The sequence below is a fragment of the Quercus robur genome, chromosome 4 (genome assembly GCF_932294415.1).
Source record: "Quercus robur chromosome 4, dhQueRobu3.1, whole genome shotgun sequence".
Lineage (NCBI taxonomy): Eukaryota > Viridiplantae > Streptophyta > Magnoliopsida > Fagales > Fagaceae > Quercus > Quercus robur.
Genome location: NC_065537.1, coordinates 55,656,805 through 55,682,558, shown reverse-complemented (window position 1 = coordinate 55,682,558; position 25,754 = coordinate 55,656,805). Strand labels below are relative to the sequence as shown.

The following is a 25,754-nucleotide window of genomic DNA, read 5'->3' as shown; positions in this document are numbered from 1 at the left end:
TTATTTTCCTTATAAAATAACAAAAAGTTTAAAATGGAGAAGAAAATAATAGACACATGGTATACCACAATTTTTTTTTTTTTTTGAGAAAATAGTATTCCACAATTCGTAGAATATAAAGTAGAACAAAAAAAAAAAAAAAAAATGGAACATAGTATATATTTGTATTCAGGTTAGATTATGAGTGTCTCATCCACACTTTACAGATGGGAAAACCCAAGCGAGGCTGGTTGGGGTGAGGTGTTGGGTGGAGGCATTTTCCATCTCCTATATTTGACTTTGTCACTAATGATATACTCCTTCTGACCCAATTTATTTGTTTAGTTTTTAAAATCTAACTTTTTAATGAAACATCATTTATTATCTTGTCTATTGTATAAAGAGATATAAGTTCCCAAAATTACCCTTAAATAGATTTATCAAAAAAATTGGAATAATAAAAATCTGAAATGGTTTTGGAAATAAAATAGAGGCACAATAGAAACATTAGTAAATTAATGAATTTTAATATTAGAAACATGACAACATTTTGGGACATCTCAAAATGAAATAAAAGGTATCGAGAAGCTATCAAGATTGCTCAAAAACAGTTTTTCAAAAAAAAGAAAAACACAAATATGAATGCAATCAAGCATGCTACACAACTAAAGATCCAAACAACATATTAAGCTCTCAAAAACATCTCTCAACAAGAAAATGCCAAACATTTAGATCCAAAATACACATACACACTAAACAAGTCTAACTAATTTTATATTTCAAAAAAAAGTCAAGACAATTTAGTGAGCATACATTAACACATGTATTCCTTGTGATGGACAAATCACATTAACCTGCACATGTATCAAAAGTAGTAAAGAATATTGCGTGTTGTGTGTAAAAAACATCGCAAGATTGCATAAATGTCTACATGTTATGATGATTTGAGATATGAGAAAATCACTTTAACTCACACACAATCGTAACTACTTGATGGGGACTATCACATTCGAGGTACGTCTTATAACTCCCACATCTCTTATAAGACATGCTTGCAATCATATATAAAGCATTTTGATTCTCTTTGCTTTTATTTTTCTTTGCATATTTTCTTTTGTAAAGCATATATCATGCATGGGCATATAAAAGAGAGAAAAGAAATACCCAGTTATGTTAAGCTTTTTACATTACACTTTTGCTATGTCGAAGCATACAAATGTCATTTCATGATTGGCGGGCAACAGTGGTGAGATGGTTATTTAGGTCTTTCTCTTAAGATTTTCTAGTCCTTCCCATCAAAAAGAGTGACACGAGTGTTAAGTACAAGAGATTACCTAATCTTACTCATCACAAACACGAGCCACAAAGCTCACTTACTTAGTTGTGCATGGAGATGCTTATCTAAACTACAAAAGATACAAAGTTTAGAAAACCTTGTTTCAATAGCCATCCAAGGTACACAAGTATCAATGTACACAAAAGACACACTGTTTTTGTATTTTTCTTTTAATGAAAAACAAAATAAAGTAAACTAAAAACAAACAAACAAAAACATGTTAAACAAAGTATAGCATAAAACTAGACTGACTTAAAACGAAGAAAGCAAAACACACAAGTAATGCATACTCAAAAACAAGAAGGGGAGAGAGAGAAAAAGTGACTAAATCACTTAGAGTCTTTTTCCTTCAACACCTTGGAAGAATCTTTCCGTTTTGCAAACCCTTGATTCGGGGGTAAGGGGGAAGAATTGAAATCGTTCAAGTTCGAAAGGAACATGAGGTCTTTGAGAAGATCTCCAAGAGGAGCAAAAGATGATGGAAATTGATTCTGGTTTCCCGATGAGATCATACTGTTGCTCTGTAGAGTGGCTAACCACTTATAGCAATTAGGTCGAGTATGTCCAGTAGCTCTACAGTGATGACATAGATGCTGCTTCTTCTGTTTAGACTTTTGGTCATTGTTCTTCTTAGCTTTAGGGTTTTTAGTCTCTTTCTTATCAAACTTGGGGGGGTGCTCCTAAGATAGATTTACTTTTGTCCATGTTCTCACTAGCTAAAACAGTTTTGACATTATTGTTCTTAGATTTAACATTATTAGCAGGTGAAACAAAAATAGTAGTACTAGAAGAAGCAATATTAGGAGAAGATAAATAATACCCTAAACCGGTTCAATCAGAAGTAGATTTCTGAAAGCTAAGCATCTCGTCAAACTTTGCACTTGAAATCCTCTCCAACTAAGCTCTGACTTGGAACAACTTTGCCTCAAGCTTCTTGGTCTTTTCAGCCAAGAAATTATTCTCAAATCTCAGTGCTCCAATGGTCTGATTGGCTTCATCAAACTTTGTGGAGATTTCTTCTCGTTCAAGCTCCACATCACTAAGCTTCTTGGTGGCCAACCTATACAACTTCTCATACTTTTCGAGACTTTGTATAATTTTTCATAGGCTGTGTGGATGTCATCTTGTTCATCCATCTTTTCAAACTTGGACTCCACCAAGTCCTCTTCTTCATCCACATCTTCAACAATCCCCTCAGTAGAATTTACAGTAGCAGTGAAGGCATTTAGGATTCCATTATTCGAATCATCTTTAGGCTTGGTGTCACTTAAGGTAACAAGAAGGGCCTTGCTTTTCCCAATAGTCTTGAAATAAGTTGGGCACTCTTGTTTCATGTGTCCGAAACCTTGACACCCAAAGCACTTTGGTCTTGAGGGAACAGTGTACTGACCGCCATCCCTAGCATCCTTCTTCCCTTTATCTTGGCTTTTGAATTGAGACGAACTAAACTGCTTGCGGTCTTTGTCAAATCCTTTAGCATTGGCATTCTTTATAAACTTTTTGAATTGCCTTGTAATGTAGGATTTCATTTTAGAATGTTCATCGTCTGAAGGCTCATCTGTGTCACTGTTTTTGGTCTTCAGTGCCATACTCTTTCCTTTGCTTGATTTCCCAATCATTGTCAAACCCAACTCATAGGTCTACGGATTGCCAACCAGCTCAATCAAAAGAATTTTGTCAATGTCTTTTGATTCCTTAATTGCAGTGATCTTGGCATGATATCTCTCAGGTAGAGATCTGAGCACCTGTCTAAGAATCTTGGGTTCGTGAATTGTTTCTCTAAGATTAAAGGCTGAGTTCACTATGTCCTTGAGCTTGGCATAAAACTCATTGATTGACTCATCCTCCTCCATCTTGATCTCTTCAAAGCTTGTAGTAAGCCTCTGAAATTTCGAATCCTTGACAGGCTTAGTTCCTTCATAAGTTGTCTAAAGGATGGTCCGTACTTCCTTTGCAGTTTCTGTGGAGGATATTTTTTTGAATTCCTCATTCGTTACTGCACTGAATATAGCATTAAATGCCCTGCTGTTGAAGTTAGCCTCTTTGATCATAGCATCATCACAATCAACCAACGCTTCCTTTGGCTTAGTCTAGCCTATCTTCATAGCTTGCCACACTATTTCATCTAATGACTGCAAGAAAACTCTCATGCGTACTTTCCAGTATGCATAGTTAGTGTCATCAAATAAAGGAGGTATAATTAAAGATTGTCATCTATCCATGACAAGCAAGGGTCAATGGATTAAACAGCAAAGATTAACCCTAATCAAAGTGTGCCTGCTCTAATACCACTTGATAGGCCAAGAATATATTGACCCCTTGTGATGAATTAATTTATTCATTAGCCAAGTTAATTAATTAATCTGATTAATATGCAATGCGCATGGTAACTCAAACAAATCACCAACTAACTTAATATGCAGTAGAAAATAAAGTTGACACGGTGATTTGTTTACGAATGGGGAAAACCTCCAAGGCAAAAACCCCACCAGGTGATTTTAAGGTTACCATTCCCGAGAATCCACTATTATCACAACAAGTGGTTACAAGTAAAGAAATCCCGGTACCTTATACCAACCTACAGTTGAACTCTTATCCCAATACACAATTGAACTTATAATGTAGTGACAATCTCTCCTTTCAATGCATAGCTCCTAGTACGTGACTAACCAATCGATGCACAAATCCAAGTATGTGACTAATCACCAACTTGAGAAGGATATTGGCTGCAAAGTTCTTCAGTTCATCCACACGATGAAGATCATGAAGGTCCTTGGTTACAAAACCCTATAGCATACAAATGTAGCAACTTCTTTAAGAGAAAGATAAACTAAGGCAACTTTGTCTTCGGTCATAATTTGCTTGAACAAAACCTTTACATCAAGTTTCATCCACTTGCAACCTATGTGGTGGCCCTTAAAATAATCCTTATATATGTTTAGGGTTGTAAGAAAAGAAAGCCTAAACACATGCACATGGATATGCGTGAAATCAGATCTGAAAAACTAATTTTCATAAATCTCGACAAATAGGTTATCTATCGAGCAGCTATCAAGCATCGGGCAAAAGCTGTCTTTTAAATCTCGATAGATACCATCTGTCGAGCTTTAAAATCCAGCACTTCTTCACTTGATTCTTGGACAAATTTGCATGGCTTTAACACTTGGACTTGAACTCTTGTTCCTCGAAGTAATAAACACATCCTAGATTTACCCAATTATAAGTAAAGTGCGTTTTGTCAAAGGATTAGTTAATTCTAAATGACATATGTTCTTAACATAATTCACATATGTCCTAACAAATCGAAATCATATAAGAGCAGTTTTGTGCTTAAAGTTTCGGTTTTCTAAGTTTTGTTAAACTATATCTCATGGCATGCTTAGAGATTTGCTATGAAACTTAAGGTAGATATTAATACATGTAATATAAACAACATATATTAATTTCAAGGTACGAAATGCTCAGAATCAAAACTTGCCGTTGAAGGCCATGCGAGGTGCGTAGAAATTCATAGCATATCTCAGAAGCATAAAACACATTAAGAACTAATCATATATGCTTATGACATTGAGAAAAACCTATAAATGCTCTGATACCAATGTAAGAAATAGAGACTTTGTAGTGGAATATAAACAATCGGTTTTTCGGCATACCTCTTTTGGCCTAAACCGACGATCGCACAGGAGCTTTAAGATTGTTCTACACTGTCTAGAGCTAGCCTCCATGCAGACCAGCTATTCAAACACATTTTGAATTCCAATTTGTATAACCCACGAACCAAAAATGTTTCTCGACAGTGGTGCACACTACTAGAGTGATGCAAACATAACCCATAATCTAAGAGCCTCACTACATTCTGTAAACACTATAAGAAATGCAGAATTTGTTCAATGTACAATGGGTACCACTCTTGGTGTTTATATACACACCACTTCATTAATATTAAGAAGGATAGTGGACTTATTGGGTGTCCTTCCATATTCTTTACATTTTCTAACATTTTTAATTTTGTGTCAAGTGAAATTAAGTGTAAAAATGAAAGAGTACAAATCCAATTATATTTTAATTGAAGTGTAATTTTTCATTACATGTCCATCTGCTTTTTTAAAAATTTTTTATGGCAAATGAATTATTGGGTGCAAAACTGAAGAGTCTAAAATGAGAAACCATTACATATTCTAAAAATGTATGATTTAAAAAGTGTAAGCTAATACAATGTATAATTTGAACCTCTTCTAAAAAAAAAAAAATTATAATTTGAACTATATAATTGTGATTGTTTTTAATTGTATTTGTGCATATACATGGAGCTACACAGTAGTTTCAAATAATATGCAGGCTAGGGGTACAAATGAATCCCCAACTTGGCCATTTTTTTTTTTTTTATATATATAAATTTTTTTAAATTTTATTATAACCTCCTAAAATAAAAATTTAAACACTTTGACCCTAAATTTTGTTTAAACCCAACTAAAATAAGCTTGTCTATAATTATCATAATGCTACTTTCACTATATTTTGACAACAACAAAGATATAACTGGTTTTTATCTGAACTCACAACTGATATCACTTCTTTACTTTTTATTTTGCTAAATAAACATTCTCTCTAGGACTCTGGCTTACTTTGCCATTGACAATGAAATAAAGTTATTTTTCCTTGCACTTTTCTTCTTCGTCAGCAAAAAATTACACCACATTTATTTGCTACATCAAATTTAGCAATCAATTCATCTTTTTCAAGTTTGACCTCTTTAAATTTAGCTTTTAATTTTGTAGAAATTTTAAAAGATTTCATACAAAATTTATAAAGCTTACATTAGGCATCTTAAATATCAACATCATCATTCAACACAAGATCATGCAAATCAAAACAATCAATAGTTTCTATGACAATGGGGGTCAATGGATCACACAACAGTGATTAAAACCTAATTAGAGTGTGCTTGCTATGATACCATTTGTTAGGTTATAGATTGACCATGGTTAATTAACTCAGTTACCCAAGTTGATTAATTAGGTCAAATTACATGCAAATCATGTAGGCACCAACAAATCATCAAATAAATTAAGTGCAACAGAAAATAAATAGATACGGTGATTTGTTGAAGAATGGGGAAAATCTCTTGCAATGCAAAAACCCCACCAAGTGACTAACACCATGCAACAGAATGATTGTTGTTGACTACAAAGTTTTTACTTCAAAACATGTTGAAGATCTGAAAGCACCTGGTTACAAAACCTTAAGGCGCACAAAACGTAGTAGCTTATCACAGAGTGTATGAGTTCTCTAATTGAGTCTTTGTGTCTTTGATAACTTCTAAAATAAGCCTTTTATATGGTCTAGGGTTGTAGAGAGAGAAACCCTAATTATCCAAGTTATCATGGACCGAATATCAAATCTAAAAATTCTGAAATCATAGATCTCGTTAGATCAATCTTGTGTTGAGCTTGTGTCAAGCTTCTTCATTAAACCTCAATAGATGCTATTGTCGAGCTTCACTAAATCATATTTTCTTCACTTATTTCTTAGATTAATCTTCATGTTTTTAACGATACCCAGGGATGGAGGTATCATTGGACTAGGGGGAGCAATGGCCCCCCAATTTTTTTAAAAAAAAATATTATATATATATATATGTAATAATTTTAGCAATCTTGTTCTATAAAATTACATTTTATTTCCCTTAAATAGTATCATTTTAATCGTAATGTTATACTCACAAACTTTTTTACAATATTTTTATATACTGTTTTGTAGCAAATTTTTATTATTTTGCATAATAGGCCCACCACTCACATCATTTTTTTACTTACATGTAACCACTTATCATATTAGTAATTTATAAAAAAAGCGTGTAAAACTAAAAAATAGCTCAACAACAAAGTAATAGTAAAACTAAAAAAAATTAAGCTCAACTAACCAATTTTATCCAAAATAAATAACCCTGCCATTTAAAAAAATTCCAAACAAAAATAATTTTGTTCTTACCCACACACACAAAAAATAAAAAATCTCAATAGCTATGCCTAAGTAGCAGCAAAATCAAAAGTTGAAACTGCCAATATAGCCAATGATAAAGCCGCCTCCCTTAACTCAAAGTTTTGGCTCCGTCCCTGATGATACCATTTGTTATGTTTGAGCAACATGCTTCTTGATATATAAAACCTAACTTAGACCTACCCAATTACAAGTAAATTGCATTTTGTCAAAAGGAAAGCCAATACATAGAAAATATGACCCTAACAGATACCACAAGCGCACAACAGGACATGCCACTACTCAACCCCTTTATCATATTTTTGCATTTTAGGAAATATCGAATTGTCATTAATGATGAAAAAACATCTCAAACAATACTCCTAGAGTATTTTATAATTTTCAACTAGTTGGGTGTCATTTACCTTATTTATGCTTTCTCTTTACCAATTCTGCAATTTGAATTAAAATTTTTTTGGGTGTTTTGGATTAAATCCTGTAAAAAAAAAAAATCCTATAATGCTATATTTTGCTTAGAATAGGCCCAGAAATAAATTCTTTGTATTGCATCTATATAAGATTTAAGCTCAAACCAAGTGCTTATCTTTTTTTCAAGAGCCAGATTGATTTGTTTAATTAAGCCCAATTATATATATATATATATATATATAGAGAGAGAGAGAGAGAGAGAGAGAGAGAGAGAGAGAGAGAGAGAGAGAGAGAGAGAGAGAGAGAGAGAGAGAGAGAGAGCCAGTAGACTCATTACAAGAAATTGAATTGCATTAGAGTGTGTATTTGAATCAATTTGAGCATTCATGAATGTTTAAAGCTCAAACTTGTCAAATCTAAACACCTTGGAAATACAAATCATGTTAGTGTGAAAGACAAACTGGCTCGCATCCAATTGGACCATATCTTCAAACCAAGGTTATTCAAACTGAATATGGCTTGTGTTTAATGCTTTTTGCACTGGACATGTTACAGTTGTCCAAAACTAGACATGTATTCGAATGACACAAGTTTCACCCATTCATATTCTATTGATGCAAAAATTACAATTTTTTATCAATAATGTGCTTAGGAGTTAGGACTAGAGGTGTCAATGTTTGACCCAACCCGCTAACACGACACGGGTTTTTGTAGGTTAGGGTTAAACTTTAGCAGGTTTGGGTCAAAAATAGGTCAAACTGAAAGTGACTCGATAAAAAATGTGTCATAAGAGGGTTAGCCTGCGTGACCCATAATAGACACGTTTGACACACCAATTTATTTGTGTCATCCCAAAATAACCCATTTAACACAACCCATTTTATTTGTATAACAAATAAATACTCATTTTATTTTAGATTTGTCAAATACCTTTTATATCCAACCTATATTTTAAACTTAAAAACAAAAGTGAGTAATTACAAAAACTTACAAGTGATATAATTGGAAATTGAAACTTTATAAACCTAGTCATGATTAGTATATTGTTTTCACCAACTCTTCAATATTGATACTTAGCATTTGGCAAGTTCTGTTTGTTGAACTATGTTATTTTGAATTTAGGTTAAAGTGTATGCACTTCTTTTGGAGTGTAAAGAGATTTCTAAATAGATGTTATATTTTTGTTGAACTATGTTGTTTTGAATGTGGGTTGAAGACTTGAAGTGTATGCATTACTTTCGGGATGTGAAAAACTTATTTTTATATAGATGTTATATTTAATATTAAGTAGGTTGAAATGAGTTGTATCACACTTGTGTTAACCCAACACGACCCATTTATTAAATGTGTTAAGCGAGTCAAGTCGTGTCAACCCGCTTCATTAACAAGTCAAGGTATGGTTGAAGAGTTATGATACAATTATTAAATAGGTCGGTTTAGTTTGAGGCATTTAGTTGAATACCCCTATCTCGACATGACACGAACCCAACATGCTACCCCAAATTGACACCCCTAGTTAGGACTGAGTCAAAAAAAAAAAAAAAAAAAAAAAAAAAAAAAAAAAAAAAAAAAAAACTAGCCATTAAGGTGAAGCTCCAGTTAAGCATTATTTTATTTCAACAACTTTTGTGTCTATCTGGTTTGGAGTCAACATGAGAGATTCATTGGATGCTTTAGACGGTGCTTGCCATCATTTGGAATTGAAAACTCTCTTGGAACCAGTTACATAAAATGTGGATGGCATGAGAAGTGTAATTTGAAATTGATCCAAGAAATTCTTGACTGCACTTGAGAATCTGTTTATACAAGCCATAAACTAAACATATGAGGATAAATACACATATAGTAAAGACGAACCACACAAAGGGAGGGATAAGGATCAAAAGCAGCAAGTCAAACACAAAAGCTGCAGAAATAAGACCTCTGTGAAGAAAGGAAGATATCTTGGGTTGGAAGTTAGTAGTTTGCTGCAACCAATGCTTTAGTACATGTACAATCATCTATTGTTAAGACAACATGATTGCACCAACTTAGATGATAAACAACGAGTGTGCTTGGGACGAAACAACACGAGACGAGGTAGTCAAAACCCATTCTAGCCTATCCCCACCTCTCGTCCCTTCAAGGTAGGGAAAATTCATACAGGATAAAATAGGGTAAGTTTGACTGAGTGGGGCAAAGAATTTTTGTCATCCCTAAAATTTTGAAATGCTTATCTGTTTTTGAAAAGATAAAAAATAAAATAAAGGACAAAGTTTAGCTACAAAATTGGTTATAACCTAAGGCTACAACCTAACTCAATATCTTTTTATTGGAGTTGAAGTTTGAGAATTTCACCATTGGATTACATCTTCTTCTTATACCCTTCATGCTTACAAAAGTTCTAGAAAATTAAAAATCAATAGCTAATCAATAAATTGTTTAAATTGCTACTTTTTGTAGTTTAAAATTATGCACAAAATATAAGCTTATAGATCATATAGTTTATAATATCCGATTGACATAAAATTTGACATGTGTATTAAGAGTATAAAGAGCATGCAATTCAACGGTTACATTTTCAAAATATATAGTAATCTTTCTTTTATTGAGTAAGTTTGTAGTCTTAGGCTATAACCAATTTTGTAGCTAAATTTTGTCCAAAAATAAAAGTGCTTTGTAGCTAAACTAGCACTTTTAGGTGTTTCCAACTAAAATGTCTAGGATTCAAATCTACCCTCTCTCACCTATCAAGTTATCAAAGAAGAAAATAGAAAAATAAAAAGAACTAATGCAAAATATTGTCGTGAAAATTTTCAATAAATGGTGTAAAAGTCTGGAAAAGGTTTCTCTTCAAACTCCTCATGTATCATTTTATTGGATGTGAATTTTGAAAATTTAACCATTGGATTGCATGTTCTTATGATATCCTCAATGCTTGTAGATTGTGGGATTCTAAATGGAAAAGGAACTTAACCAAAGTTTTATAATCCAATTCTTTCCAATTTTTAACCATGATCGGCTCAAGGCCCCCACTAGACCAAAAAAAAAAAAAAAAAATTATCCCTTAAAATAGTTGTGCAATTTTTTTTAGTAGTGATGCTAATGATAACACAAATTTTACTATAGGATTACAAATTGACTTGTCATTGGTCATAAAAATGAAATTTAAACATTCATTAATTAGGTTGTTGAAGTTTATAGATCATAGTCATTGTCATATCATATTGTGAACATTTTGTAATAATTTAATGCGTTTTCCCTTTTTATTTTTATCAAGACTTCCAAAATACGATAGCAATAGCAACATAACCCAATTGAAACCCTAAAATGTTACAAAAAAAATGTTTCAAGTGCATTAAAATTTATGGTTCAACTATGATATTCAATTCTTTATATGAAATTAAAATTAGTGAAGTTGGTATTATTCATCAAATTATGTATGAAATTAACATTAGTTAAGTTGGTATTATTCATCAAACTATGTATTTAATGAATCGAATTAACCTTGATTTGATTAGTATTAAATAATTTTATTTTATTAATATTTACATGTAAATTGCTCTACATGATTTTTTTTTTTTTTTTTTTTTTTTTTTTTTTTTTTTTTTTGCATTAGGCCCCAAATTATGTTGGGCGGCCCATATTTTAACTAAATTTGGGACCTAATATTTAATTTTTAAAAAATCTATGTAAACCAAACAAAATAAATGAATAATAAATTTTTTTTAATGCACGTGTCTCATATGAGTCACATCTAGCGTAATAATAGTTGCACTAAATTCACTATGAAGCTTGCTTGCTAGGAAGAAAGATTTATTATTTCAAAACCTGAAACAGGCCGTACCTGTTTGAAAAATGTGGATTGAAAGTTTTGCAGCCATTTATTTATAGTTGTATGAGAAAATTAATTCGTGGTAGAGACATTGTGGAAGAGTGATGATGGGATTGAAACTAGATTTGGCCAGCGAAAGAGAGGGAGTGACCATACTCATAAATCATGGTTGTCTTAAACAAATCCAGTTAACTTTGTTGAGCTAGTTCAGCAACGTGGGTTTTGTTCTGCATATTATTTTGGGCTTGTTATTGTACCAATTTTGTAGCTTGAACGACTGACTTTTTGGTGTTCTCCATGTAAATCCATCAAACCTAGTTTTGAAGTTACTTGATTGTAATAAGAATAAATTTGAATTTTTTGGACCCATCACTATATGATTTGGGCCCAACCCATGTGTTGGTCATTTTTCTTTTCAGAAAAAACCCAAATAACTTCTTTTTTTTAAGGCCAGTTTTCTCTTTTTTAGGGTCATGATAAAGTAAAATGTCAATTAATAGATAGCGTATTCAAATCGATGTGGTTTTATCAATCATCTCTTTGAGTAATTGCGTTTGAGGATTTGAAGCCAAATTAGACACAATAATAACAAATTTCTAAAAACAAAACTTTCCAAAAATATTTTTGAATGAAAAGGATAATATCATTAAACCAAAATGAAAATACAAAAAACTCAAAACTCATCAGCACCTAGCAGCAAAGCTACAAAGAAAGTTCAGCCCACACAAAAGGACTACGCAGTCCTAGAACCCTAATGGCTGATACCATGCACAACCAAGGTCAATCTCCAACCAGAACCGAGCCTACCAACTTGACTCCTTAACTACAATTTATCTCAAAGCTTACAGATGAAGACCAAGATAAGTTAAGCAGCTGAAGAACTCACTCGACATGGATTCATAGCGAATCACAAAGCTCTTTGTATCCAACCAACATCATTCAAGATGGCTTTAACCAACTGCTACTTCAAGACAAATTCTATTATTCCTTTGCCTATAAATGTGATACCATATTTCAAATCTATCTATAAGAGAGAAATTTATTTTGTACACATCTGATATACCATGCTTCCTGCTCACATAAGGATGAACCCCGTAAATAGTCAACCATAGACCATAGTATAGTAGTAGTACTAGCATACCAAATGTATTAAATTAGAAACATGTGATCTCTCTAGACATTATTTTCCGATCCCAACACATGTTTCTCCTTCATGTTGGGAGTAGGCATTGAGGATCCATTGGATGCTTGGGAAGGTGCTGTCCAGATTGATTGGAAACTCTGTTGAAACCAATCACATAAACCGTGGAATGTCTCAAAAGTGCAGTGCCACATTGGTTCAAGAATTTCTTGACAGCGTTGGAGAATCTCTCTGTGTGATCGATAAAGTAACAATACCATAACAGATGCACATATAGTGATGATGAACCACCCAAAAGGAGGAGCAAGCATCAACAAAATTAAGTCACAGGCAAGAACTCCAGAAATGAGAAACACGCCCTTGAAGAAGGGGAGATGGATTCTTTTGAAATTCAGTAGTATTGTCACTGCCATTGATATAGTGAAGATACATACATCTATTATTAAGAGCAACATGATTGCACCATGTATGTCGAATAAAGATACATCTGGGCTTTGATACTTCCATCCAAGAAAGATAAGCAGAGATCCAAGCATAAAGCCAAAAACAGCAAGCCATTTGGTGTATGAATGGAGTTCTTGCTCATTTCTAAAAATAGAATACAAATTGCTTCAGAATACATACATGATACACCATACAGTTTAAAATGAAATTAAATCAACCTATGTCACAGTGCATTTGCAAATTTTGGCATGTATTAAAGACAGTGAAGATACACTAATTGTCTCAATTTTCAACAAAGTTGGACTTAGAACGGACTAACCAAATATTTGTCTTATGCTTAAAAATGCAGCTAACTTATCTCATAATTGTACCAAAAGTAGTGAAGTGAATCACATATTCCTAACTAAAATTGGGGTAATGTTACCTCCAATCATGAGTTGCATTGAATTCATGCATTAATTTTTCATTTAATTTAATTTTTGACTTAAAAGTTTAAAGTTTATTATTAGTTAAGTTAAATTCCAGAAATCTAAGATTTGATGGATGCTTGGATTGACAATATAGAAAAAATAATTAGAAACTCAAAGAATCAACAAAGTTACAAACTTTGATGGGTTGACCCTCAAAGAATCATCCATAATTTGATCAATCCCAAATTTTAACTATTTCCCAGCTAAGAAAACAAAAATCTTTTACGAGATCAAAGATTTTCCTTCAATTCTTATCCTCAACTTCTTGGAAGCCTAAACAGAAGTTTACACAAAGAGAGATAAATTTGGATGAGAGCCAACTGCACTGCTCTTTATGAATCTATCAGAGGGGTTGAAGTGTGGGATTTTGAAGAGAGAACAGTTTGGGAATGGACAATAGAGAGAGTGGAATGAGAAAGAGATTGGTCTTGAACTTGAAAAAATGGAGTCCAGACAAAAATGGGTGCACGAAAGACATGTTGAAACAGAGAGAGAGAGAGAGGAAAATCTATATAACACGAGTTAAAATAGTCTCTCACCTTAAATAGAAAATGCTTTGAGGGGTTATCAAATCTAAAAAAGAAAAATTGGGGCACAATATTTTATTTTCTATAATATTTTTTATAAATATTAATATAGTTAGTTGTCTTGTGGTTAGAGAGTGGCCTCATTTTATCTGTATGGACTACGACAACTAGTCACTTCAATATTTTTTTTTTTAAATTAATACAATTTTTATTATGAAACATTCACAATATGATAATACAAATTTGGTGAACTAAAAAAAAAAAATCCAAAAATTATAAACTACAAAGGCTCAAATTTTAGAAAATAAAAATACGATGCCAAAAATAGAAATGATGGAAAACAAAAATGAAAGAACAGTAGGTGAGGTAAAAGACAGAATAAATCAAATAAATAAATAATGTCCATAATCTTTATTGGCACCTTAAATAAAAGTTCCACGTCTATCATCTTTATTGGCCCTTAAACTAAAAGTTTCCATAAAAGAGAGAGACAGAGAGGAGGGTCGGGTTATATTGGATAAAAACAAAACCCAAATATTACACCGAACACAAAATGACATGGTAGAAAGTTCGGACAGTAAAATTTAGACAGACCGATATATATGTCAAAATTTCAAACAAATCCAAACCAAGAAAAGACTCAGATCATTTTTTTCGTTATCTGAAATCAATGCATTGAACAGGTCCTAATGTCCTACAGAAACAAAAGATTAAAGATGGATTCTATATTTAGTGCCACAATCTTCTTGGCTATACAACTTTAAAATACTTCCCACCAAACTGTACTTGGATATGCAAGATAAATGGAACATTAATTGAAGGCACATATGCAATGGTTAATCATTAAAGCACCAAAATAAGTAAATGATTAAGGCATCTATGCATAAGCAATGCATATGTAAGTAAAACACCAACAAGTTATTGTTGAAACTTGGTATGGATAGAACTTAGCACAAAAATGGACTTGAACTATTAGTAGAATTCATAACAAACTCAGAACAAAAAACTAAAGAAAAGAGATAGCTATGTACCCGTCGGGGCGAAGATCAGAGAATTTCTTCGTGTCCATTCTTCTAAGGGGGAAATGAAGTGGTAGCACTTTGCAGCTCTTTGCTCTCTGTGTTTTGTTCTTATTGCTTATGCAGAGTACCTGGAAATGGTACTCATTTATAGAGAACAGAGTTGAAGTGTGGAATATATTAATGTATCTTTAGACTTTAGATACTTTCATTGCATCCATGGTCATTGGCTGCAATGAATTTTGTACTAATCGTCATCTTTACGATCTCAAAGATCATTGGATTACTAACCAAGATCTTTAAAATATAGGCACACACAAAAAAGTTTCTAAACAAATAATGGAAACTGACAGTTATAAATTCAGCAACATATATGACATAAAAACCAAGTAAAAAAATGTAGAAATGAAACAATTTACAAAGAAAACTTTTGTTTCTTCCATTTTTTAAGCAATTCTCAGGGGGTGGGGGGTGTCAATGTGTCATGTCATTTGAATTTTTAAGACTTAATAAATTAAATACTTTTATAAAGTTAGTAAAAATGAATCTTAACTTTAAGAAATTTAGAGAAAGTATCGTATCTTTCAATATGACCGAGATTTATGCTACAAATAATTGCTAATATTTTGTCATCATCTTAGCAAAGTAAACACTCCTTAAGGCAAGATAAAATATGATTTGACTCGTCCTGATTGAAATCAGTATACAACAAATGACTCAGTCGCTGTTGTTCAACATAATAAACAGGGGTTCCTTTCAATCACTATAAGAAAAGCCAAAGAAAAAGCAAAATCTTTCCAAAATCAATAAAATGTGACAATGCACTGAATGTCAAGCTGTGGCTGAATTGTCAACAGAGAATCCAACACGTGTTTACCTGTGATTGGCACGCGGGGAATGTGAAAAAGGGGTCTGCCATTACCGCGGGTGAAGTAGCTTGTATCCGGTCACCAGAGCCGGCATCCCATGAGGTCATGGGCATGAAAGCAGTAGGGTGAAGAACAGGAGAGATGCCAGTGATGTTGGACCGATTGATATTGTTCATGTCCATCCCCATACCAAGTCCCATGCCCATTGGTGCCATCATGGACATCTGTCGTTGTTGTTGCATGGCCATTGGTAACATCATTGGTGGCATACTCATTCTGCTCATCATTTGGACTTGAGCTTGCAATTGCTTCAGATATTCAATCACTTCGTCAAGCATTAAAGCCTTGTCAGTCTGTAGTAATGCCAGGAAGTTTCTCAGAATGAATACCAATCAATGTTTGTTCTCCAAAACTAGTTATGTACCATCACCAAAATTATATTTCAACTTGCACAATTAGCTAGTGTATGTGCAAAGTTTATGACTTGGAATGAAATTAAATTTTTGCAGAATTGATTGCACTCTGATAATTGAACAGTCAGGAATATTATGGCCTGGTTCTCATTGTTTTTTCAGGAGGATCAACTCTGTCTACTATATGGTACTTATATCTCTGCACTACATTTACTTTCCAATATTTTATGTACATAACTCTGCTATGCAGAGCTCAAAAGTTGTATCTCCAGCAACGCTCTCTATTTTAGCAAGTCAAAATACCTCCTTTTTTATTTTATAAATAGCCAATTTTTCACTCTTTATTTTTTTCATTTATTCCATTAAAATATTTTTTTTCTATTGTTTATTCATTCTTTATCAGATACGAGTCTGGTTCTCTGGATGCAGTGGATGCAGGAAATAGTTCTTGCAACCTCTTTGGGTAGAATAATAAAATAATGGTTTGAAAAGACACTCTAAATGTGTTGATCCAATCCATCAACCAATTCTCCCGAACGGCTAACCTCAGTAGGAGATACTATATTTTATGGTGGGAAAAAGAGTAGAGATGCCTAATTCATTGGAGATGCTCACTTTTTATCAGCAAGTTGTCATACGACCACGTTTGAGATCCACATACTTGGGAGATGCTTACTTTTTATTAGTAAGTTGTCATATGACCACATTTAAGATCCACATACTTGTGAGAGACCCGCTCCATAGAACAGACATGGAAAAATACATATCTAAGTTAACCTCAAATATACATCTGTGTATCCATAACTCAAAATCTCTCTTTCACTCTCTCTCTCTCTCTCTACACAAAAGTTACTTAAGTGTACTAGTACCGAAAACTAGAGATTAATAACATGGAAATGACTGATTTCACACAAACTTAATTAGGCCCTACCAAGTGAAGCGATTATTGTAAGAGCAGGTAGTTGTCTCCATACCTAACAACCTTCTGTCAAATTGTCCCCCATAGCATTGCGTGTATGGACTAAAATCATCGGATCAGTCCCAAAATACCCACAGCCATGTACTCAAACATAGAGTGGACCACATCTATTTGCATACACTGCCTGCTATACCTAATCTAAATCTTTGAGGCTTTTTATTTTTTTAACACTAGACTAAACAGTGTATTAATATGTGAAACTAAAGAGAGAATAACCTTATCACACTAAAGTTGTCCTTTTCTTCCACAATAGAATCAAAACAAAAGAACTCTATTATAGGTATAAGTGTCACACATACTCACATGATTCCTAGTTAAAAAAGTTGCTGAATATACTATGTCCAATAAGATGGAATTGAAAAGTAGACGTGATAAAAGCACTAGTATAAATGCTTAGCCAAGAGATATAAAGAGAGAGTAAAAAAAAATACCATAAAGGTTATGCAGAAAAGCCAAAAAATTGGAACTTCATACCTTACTCGAATTGGGGACCAGCTTCTGCAGTGTCTTCATCCTTTGGTTTATTTTATCTCTCCTTTTCTAAACACACACCCATAAAATATTCTTAAATTCATCAATAAAATAAAATAAATTCTACCAAATTTTCTATAGGTTTGACTATCTATTATGGATAAAATCTAACCCATTTGTGACTAGGAAAGTATAGTGGATTTAGTCATATCCAATCATTTGGTTAACCATTTATATATGTTATTTTATTCTTCTAATTAAACCCACACATATCATTGTCGGAGAACTTAAAAGCAATTCCATCTTTTTTTAGAGAAAAAGTAAAAGCGTTATTCACTTAAGAAAGAAAAAGAAAGGTGGGCTTTTATTCCACCCCACTCCTTTATTTAATGCCTTATCCCACATCGAAAGAGAGAGCACATACATGTTCAGATTTGTCATGAATAGCAGCAGCCCTACTCCGTTTTGTTGAAACTGAGGATTTTGCTGAACTCTTCTTTTTGTCCTGCACATCACCTGCCTCCCTCTTCACAAAAATAAACAAATAAGAATAAAACAACCGACCTAACTCAATTAAATATCAATTATGATCATGTACGTAACTTTTTTTTTTTTTTTTTTTACCATAAATTTCATAATTAATGAAGTAGTCGATTATAAGCTATGATTTCAATTGCATTCACCAATTATAATGACAATTTCCCAATAAATTTCCTAATTATTGAAGTAGTCAATTATGAGCGATAATTTCAATGATCGTTCACTGGTTACAGTTGACAAATCTACAGTAAAAGATTGCCTTTTCAGTTTTTTTTTTTAAAAAATCTTTTTTGAGGGCTTTTTCAGTTTTAATTGTATTGCAACAACAACAAAAATTTAAAAAAAAAAAAGCAAAGTACATTAAAAACAAAAGGTGAAATGATTATCAAATGTTTTCTAGCTAGCTTGCCTGTGGTTTGCTATGACAAACGGAATCATGGTCATCACTAGTAGTGGTGGCCTTAGTGCAAGGCTTGCCAGGGCTTGTGTTTTCCATGGAACACAGTGAAGTGGAAGTGAACCCCACACCCAAGTCCCTCTCACACGTGTCAAGTGTAACATGCTGACTATCCCTCCCACACGTGGCGCTGCCGGAGGTGCTTTGGTCTCTGCTGCTCCATTCTGGTGCTGACACGGCGGCGGCGGGGACTGCTACACGCGCCTCCTTGTTAGCGTGTTTTATTATGACATTCTCGTCTTGATCATGCGTCAGAGTACCACCACCAACAGGGCCACTACACGACCCAACGCGTGTAGAACACTCGACTACATGCGTGCCACTGCCACCAAGGCCGCCTTGGGTTGTGGTTTGGTCGTCGGTGTGGTTGGAACAAGGGACTAAAGCATCCCTAGTCATGGTGGCCGAGGAGGTGGCGGTGGCCACAGCTGCACGGTGGTGTAACCACGGGACCATGTCGTTACCTCCACCGCCATCGAAAGAGCGGGGTTTTTGGCCGTGATTGTTGCTGTTATGGTTGCGGTGGTGGTGGTGGGGTATCAGAGTGGCCTGGTTTACGATTGATTCTAAGGAACCACTAGCGCGTGGCTTGTCCCAAGTATTATAATTGGTAAGAGAAGTGGTAGAAGGTATGGGCTCGACAGGCCCGCGTGGTGGATCTAAGCGGTGCATGGCTAGCTGGCCGTTTTCCCATGTTAGCTCCACTAGTTCATAGTCCAACCTGCATAAATTGATTGCATCTATAATTAACTTACAAAAACGAACAAAAAGTATGGTACACACATACATATATCTATATATATGTTTATACTTTATATAGATAAAGAGAGAGAGAGAGTACATGGGGACATCAGGAGCAGTGGAATTGGAGTTAGAACGAAGAGAAAGCCTGGGATTCTCATCGAAATCCCAGCTTGGAACGCACTGGCTCATTTTGGGTGAAGTTGCCAGTAAAACAGTTGTTGGTACAGAAGGAGAGACGGGCAGCAGAGGACTATATTGTTGTTTGTTCCTTCTTCTTTTACCTTATTTTTTAAGCTTTATAGCGACTATCATGTATATGAGAGAGAGAGAATATGGTCCACAGGTAGAGAATACAGGAAAAAAAAAGTTTGATTATTTGAGAGAGAGAGAGAGAGAGGGAGAGAAGTTTTGGTTTGGGTATCAATAGGACTTTCACTAATGGCTACTATAAATGGTTATATAGCTAATTTAGATGCCCAAGTTTGTGAAGGCCATATTTCTTAGTAATTACGCTTTTTTATATATTGGAGATGAGTTTGTATCTTTGCATCAAAATTACAAAAGCAAATGCAGATATTTGTTTTGCCCAAAAGGACGTGAACCATTTTTTTTTTCCCTTTACATTATTGAAAAAAATAAAAGCAAAAATTAAAAAAACCAGCTAAATAGAGAAATCCTTTCTTCTTTGGGTAAAAATCAGACAAAGGAGACATTCTCCATCTTCAAAAAAATTATATACTACATATATATAACAAAGTAGTTTTAATATACAAATGGAATAACTTCTTTATTTGTAGAAACAAATGGAATAATGTTATTTGCATATAATTTGTAGATATTTATCTAAATTTTACTTATTTTCCTCTATTAAATTATAATTATGAAATATCTTTACCTTTTTTATTATTGTTGTTGTTTGGTTTATAGATTCTACTCTAGTTATGCAATGAATAACACATGATGGTGCTTATGCGCCATAGCTTTATGTTTTAATTAATGATTGCAGATCCCTTTTTACTCACAAGTGAATCTTCCTTCTTGCTCACATATATTGAGAGGTTAATGGAGTGGCTGATGGTAGGGATGGACCTAGGTGGGGGCCCAAGGTGGCCTGAGCTCCCTTGGGTCCAATTTTTTTTTTTTTTTTTTTTAGTTATAATATTTTTTATTTTTGTAGTTAGCCCCTTCCAAAACCTTAGGCCCCTTTTTTCCATAATAAACCTAACTAGCATCACCCAAATAGCAACTATCCAACCAAAAAACTTAACAAAAACAATAAAAATATTCACAATGGTAATTGTATTTTAACCCAAAAAAAAAAAAAAAAAAAACTATTTTCCCACCAAAGAACCAAAAAATCATGTGTTATTAGAGAAGTTAAAGCTAAATTTTTTGCAATTATAGTAAACTAGTATAAATACCAATTGACTGTAGCACATTGTTGAAAATTAAATATAATATTTTATTAAAATTATATCTCTTCCTTCAATTAAAAAACTTAAATTCTCTTGCTTCCTTTATTACTTTAATGAATTGTTTATATTATTTTAAATGAAGTTATAAAAAAAATAGAACATTTGATATTGGGTGCATTATAAAATTGTTGAAAAAATACATATTTGTATTGCATACAAAACATATACAGCGGAAAATTAACGGATTTGCTTTATTTGCAATTGATAATATGTACTATGTAAGTTTCAGAATTTAAAAACAAGAAAGCGTACCTTGGTATGGTGAAATTCAAAACAAAATATTAGAAGTACTTAGGAACACTTTTAATTTTCACTCCAATTCCACTTAATACCCAAGAAGTGTGGTCTCTCAATCAGTTTCTAATGGGAGAATAAGAGAGTGGCTTACACTTACATATACACCATTTCATTCCTTAGGAAAACTTTTATTAGAATTCTCTTGTAAAATTCTGTATGTTTCTCTCCTTATATTTTACTGATTATCTAATTGGGCTAGCCTTTTGGACTATTCCAATTAGGTTTTAGTATGTGGCTTGGAGTGGACCAAAAGGGAATAAATAAGACTCTAGCTCCAACGAGCCTTGGGCTTTTCTGTCAACTCTTGACAAATTTAAAGTTACCATTAATTATATTCAATACCACTATATGAATATAATTACACTCTAGGCCTTATTAATAAATTATATCCCGAGATTTTATTATACATGCAACCCTTTCATTAAAATATTTGTAGTAATACAAAGTTATGAATGTTGACTGCCACTTTGAAAATTACTACATCTTAATCCTTGAGTACCTGATTTAATCTTTTAAGTTATTCATCATATATTTATGAAATCTAATTTCATAAATATATACTTTAGTAACTCCTTACTAAAATGATTGGGCCCAACACTCTGAATAACCAAACCCATTAAACTTATCTCATGTGACTATTTTATATCTCCGTTAAGAGATTATGAATTTCATCTTGAGAATATATGTTCCATCAACATTAAATGTGGTTGTCCAACATACTGAGATTTTGATCGTGATTTTAGATCTCACTTCTGATATATCAAAGCAACCTACACCTTATGATCATGTTCATTATTCTCCCAGGATTGATGTAAATAGAAGTCGTGAGATTTATTATTCATTTGGCAATCGTTAGGAGAATAATAAATCTCACAGTGGTTCAGTTCAATATGTCTTAACTCTTAAAACATATCAACATATCAACTAGAAATCTCCACTTCCATGATCAAGACAAATCATTTTAGTTGATATATTATAGTCTTTGCATATGAAATGTCCAATCTCATTACCGACTACGAACTAAAATTCTGAGTTTATAAAGAACTTGTGATTTATATCTTCTGTTACTAAATCATATACTATGCATCTCATGGACTAAGATAATATCTCATTAGTTTATTTATAGATAGTCTCATATAATTAACAATTTAATTATTTATGACATGCCAATAAATTGGATTTTAGGGCATAAACCCCAACACAAGGTACTACATCATTTTCATTGATGACTCAAGTAGAAAAGTATGAGTTTATTTTTTGAAAAATAAATCTGATGTATTTGAGACTTTTAAGAAGTGGGAGGCCATGGTTGAGACAAAAACAGATTTGAAAGTAAAATGTATGAGGTTAGACAATGGAGGATAGTACATAGATGGAGGGTTCAATGAGTATTGTGCTGTACATGGAATTAGGATGAAGAAGACCATTCCTAGGACACCACAGCAAAATGGTGTGGCTGAGCGCATGAACAAAACTCTCAATAAGCATGCTAAGAGTATGATGTTGCATGCTGAATTACCAAAAACTTTTTGGGCTAATGTTATTAATACTGCAGCTTACCTGATAAACTAAGGATCGTTTGTTCCCATGGAGTTCAAAATTCCTGAAGAGGTTTGGAGCGGTAAAGAGGTAAAGTTTTCACATTTAAAAATTTTTGGTTGTATTTCTTATGTTCATTTTGATTCTGATGCTTATAGTAAACTTGATGCAAAGTCTAAAATATGTTTTATTTTATTAGCTATGGTGATAAGAAATTTGGCTATCAATTTTGAGATGAACAAAATTGAAAAATCATTAGAAGCAGAAAATGTGATATTTAATGACCTAATTATGTACAAGGACAAATCAATTGTAGTGCCAGATCATACAGAGATAGATTAGAAGAAATCTGAGTTTGTCAACTTAGATGAATTGATTGAAAATACTATCCAGAAAAAGGGTGAAGAAGAAAAGGAGAATGTAAATTTGCAGGTAAATCAAAGTACACCTGTAGCTGAAGTCCATAGATCTTCTACGATCATTAGACCTTTACAACGTTATTCACCCTCTCTAAATTATCTCCTAGTGACTGATGCTGGTGAGCCAAAGTGTTATGATAAAGCCTTGCAAGATGAAAATTCAAGCAAGTGGAAGTTAGCCATGAAGGACATGATGGACTCTTCGTTGGGGAATCAAACATGGGAACTGACTGAATTTCCAGAAGGAAAGAGGGCTTTGCACAACAAGTGATTATACAGAATAAAAAATGAGTATGATGGTAGCAAAAGCTACAAGACCAGATTAGTTGTCAAAAGATTCTAGCAGAAGAGGGGCATTGACTACTCAGAAATATTTTCACTAGTTGTGATGATGTTAACAATTAGACTGGTACTGGAAATGGTGGCTATAGAGAATCTACATCTTGAGCAGTTAGATGTGAAGACAGCATTCCTTCATGGTGACTTGGAGGAAGACATTTACATAAGTTAGCTAGAAAAGTTTATTGTTTAGGAACAAGAGAGTTTAGTCTACAAACTGAGAAAGAGCTTGTATGGCCTAAAGCAAGCTTCAAGACAGTGGTACAAAAAAATTGATAATTTTATGAATAGAACTGGGTTCAAGAGATGTGAAGCTAATCATTGTTGCTATGTTAAGTTCATTGACAATTCTTATATCATTGTACAATTGTATATGGAGGCAGTTAAGTGGATTCTGAGGTATCTGAGAGGCTCAACAGGTACATGTCTTTGCTTCACAAGTGCAAGTTTAAAACTGCAGGGTTATGTAGATGCTGATTTAGCAGGTGATATTGATAGTAGAAAGAGTACTAATGCATTTGTATTTACTCTAGGTGGAATAGCTATATCTTGGGCTTCAAATCTACAAAAGATTGTTGATTTATTTACTATAGAAGTTGAGTATGTTGTAGCGACTGAAGCTAAAAAGGAGATGATTTGGTTACATAGCTTCTTGGATGAATTGGGTAAGAAGCAAGAGTTGGGCATTCTACACAGTGATAGTCAGAGTGCAATTTTTCTTGCTAAAAATTCAGCTTTTCATTCAAAATCGAAGCATATACAGATGAGATACCATTTTATTTGTTACCTTGTTGAAGATAAACTGGTAATACTTAAGAAGATTTGAGAATCTAAGAACCTGGCAGACATGTTGACTAAGGGTGTCACTATTGAGAGGCTGAAGTTATGTACAGTTTCAGTTAGTCTTTTAGCTTGAGGACAGGAAGATGAGTTGCAGTGATGAGGGATTGTCTTTAGAGGATTGCGATTGATGTTGGTGATTAAACTAGTCTCCAAGTGGAAGATTTGTTGGGCTTTTGTGGAGCCTAGTTGTGTTTGATCTGTATTATGACCTAGTCCAAAATAATATTGTTACAGTTTTTAATGGGAGATTTTCTGAGACTTAGTCCATGGAGCGGAGGCTTGGGCTGATATGATATAAAAGCTAGTGTTTTAGCAAAATAAATAAAATGGTCTCTTTTTTTTTTTTGAGTAAAATATAAAATGGTCTTTGATGATGCAAAATGCATACACATGCTCTATCCCCACTCCAATTGTGATTTATTAAAGATTAATAAATCACAGTTTTCAAAGAAGAAAATATGTGTCAATGATTCATTAGCTTACCCGTACAAATTTACTATGGTTATGTGCACGCTCTTTTAGATATATTTGGGCAATTTAATTTTATTTAAAAAATATATATTAATTATTTAATAGGCTATTGCCCTTACAGTTAGAGCATACCTTAACAAAAGCCATAAAAGAAAATTGATATTTTGAAGTTAAATTGTGGGAAGCAACAGTTTCTCTTTTTTCCGAGGCCAAAATTGGAAACTAGCACTGTTTTCCAAACAATATAATTAGTAGGCATTGTTTTCAAACTATATTTCATACTAACATCTCGAGTCTTAAAGAATCGATTTTGGGCCTATAAACTAAGTCTCAAAGACTCGATTTTCATATTCTGATTAGATCTGAACTGGCGCTTTTCCGCGTGGCGTTTACCTAAAAATTGAGTCTTAAAGACTCCATTTATATCTACAGTGATTTCCAAGTGTTTGGAGTCTTCAATTGCTCTGCCCAAGAAGGTTCAATTAATTATTTATACCTGTATAACGTTAACAATGATTTTCAAGTGTCTGGAGTCTTCAATTGCTCTGCCCAAGAATGTTCAATTAATTATTTTCCTATCCTATTTACACTCAAAAGTTGGGCAGAGCAATTGGGCAGTTCAGTCATCAGTGGGTGAACACTGAACAGAAAGCATCTCTGACACTAAACAATACCATCCTAGCAGATAGTAAAGCTATAGTGGATAGGGAAAAAAAATTAGAGTGAATGCTATTGGTTTGTCTTGTAGAATTTAAAGGAG

At 33.3% G+C, this 25,754-nt stretch overlaps 1 protein-coding gene across 1 annotated transcript; it reads right to left on the bottom strand.

Annotated features, from left to right (window-relative positions):
• Positions 1–12,130: 12,130 nt before the first annotated feature.
• On the bottom strand, positions 12,131–20,026 carry LOC126723022 (transcription factor UNE10-like). Its single transcript, XM_050426200.1, has 7 exons — positions 19,709–20,026; positions 18,820–19,588; positions 18,295–18,396; positions 17,874–17,939; positions 16,016–16,360; positions 15,151–15,269; positions 12,131–13,266 (listed from the first exon to the last, which is right to left on the bottom strand). Exons 1-7 carry the CDS (start codon positions 19,798–19,800, stop codon positions 12,711–12,713), a joined length of 2,049 nt encoding a protein of 682 aa, XP_050282157.1. The 5' UTR covers positions 19,801–20,026; the 3' UTR covers positions 12,131–12,710.
• Between the last annotated feature and the right edge of the window lie 5,728 nt (positions 20,027–25,754).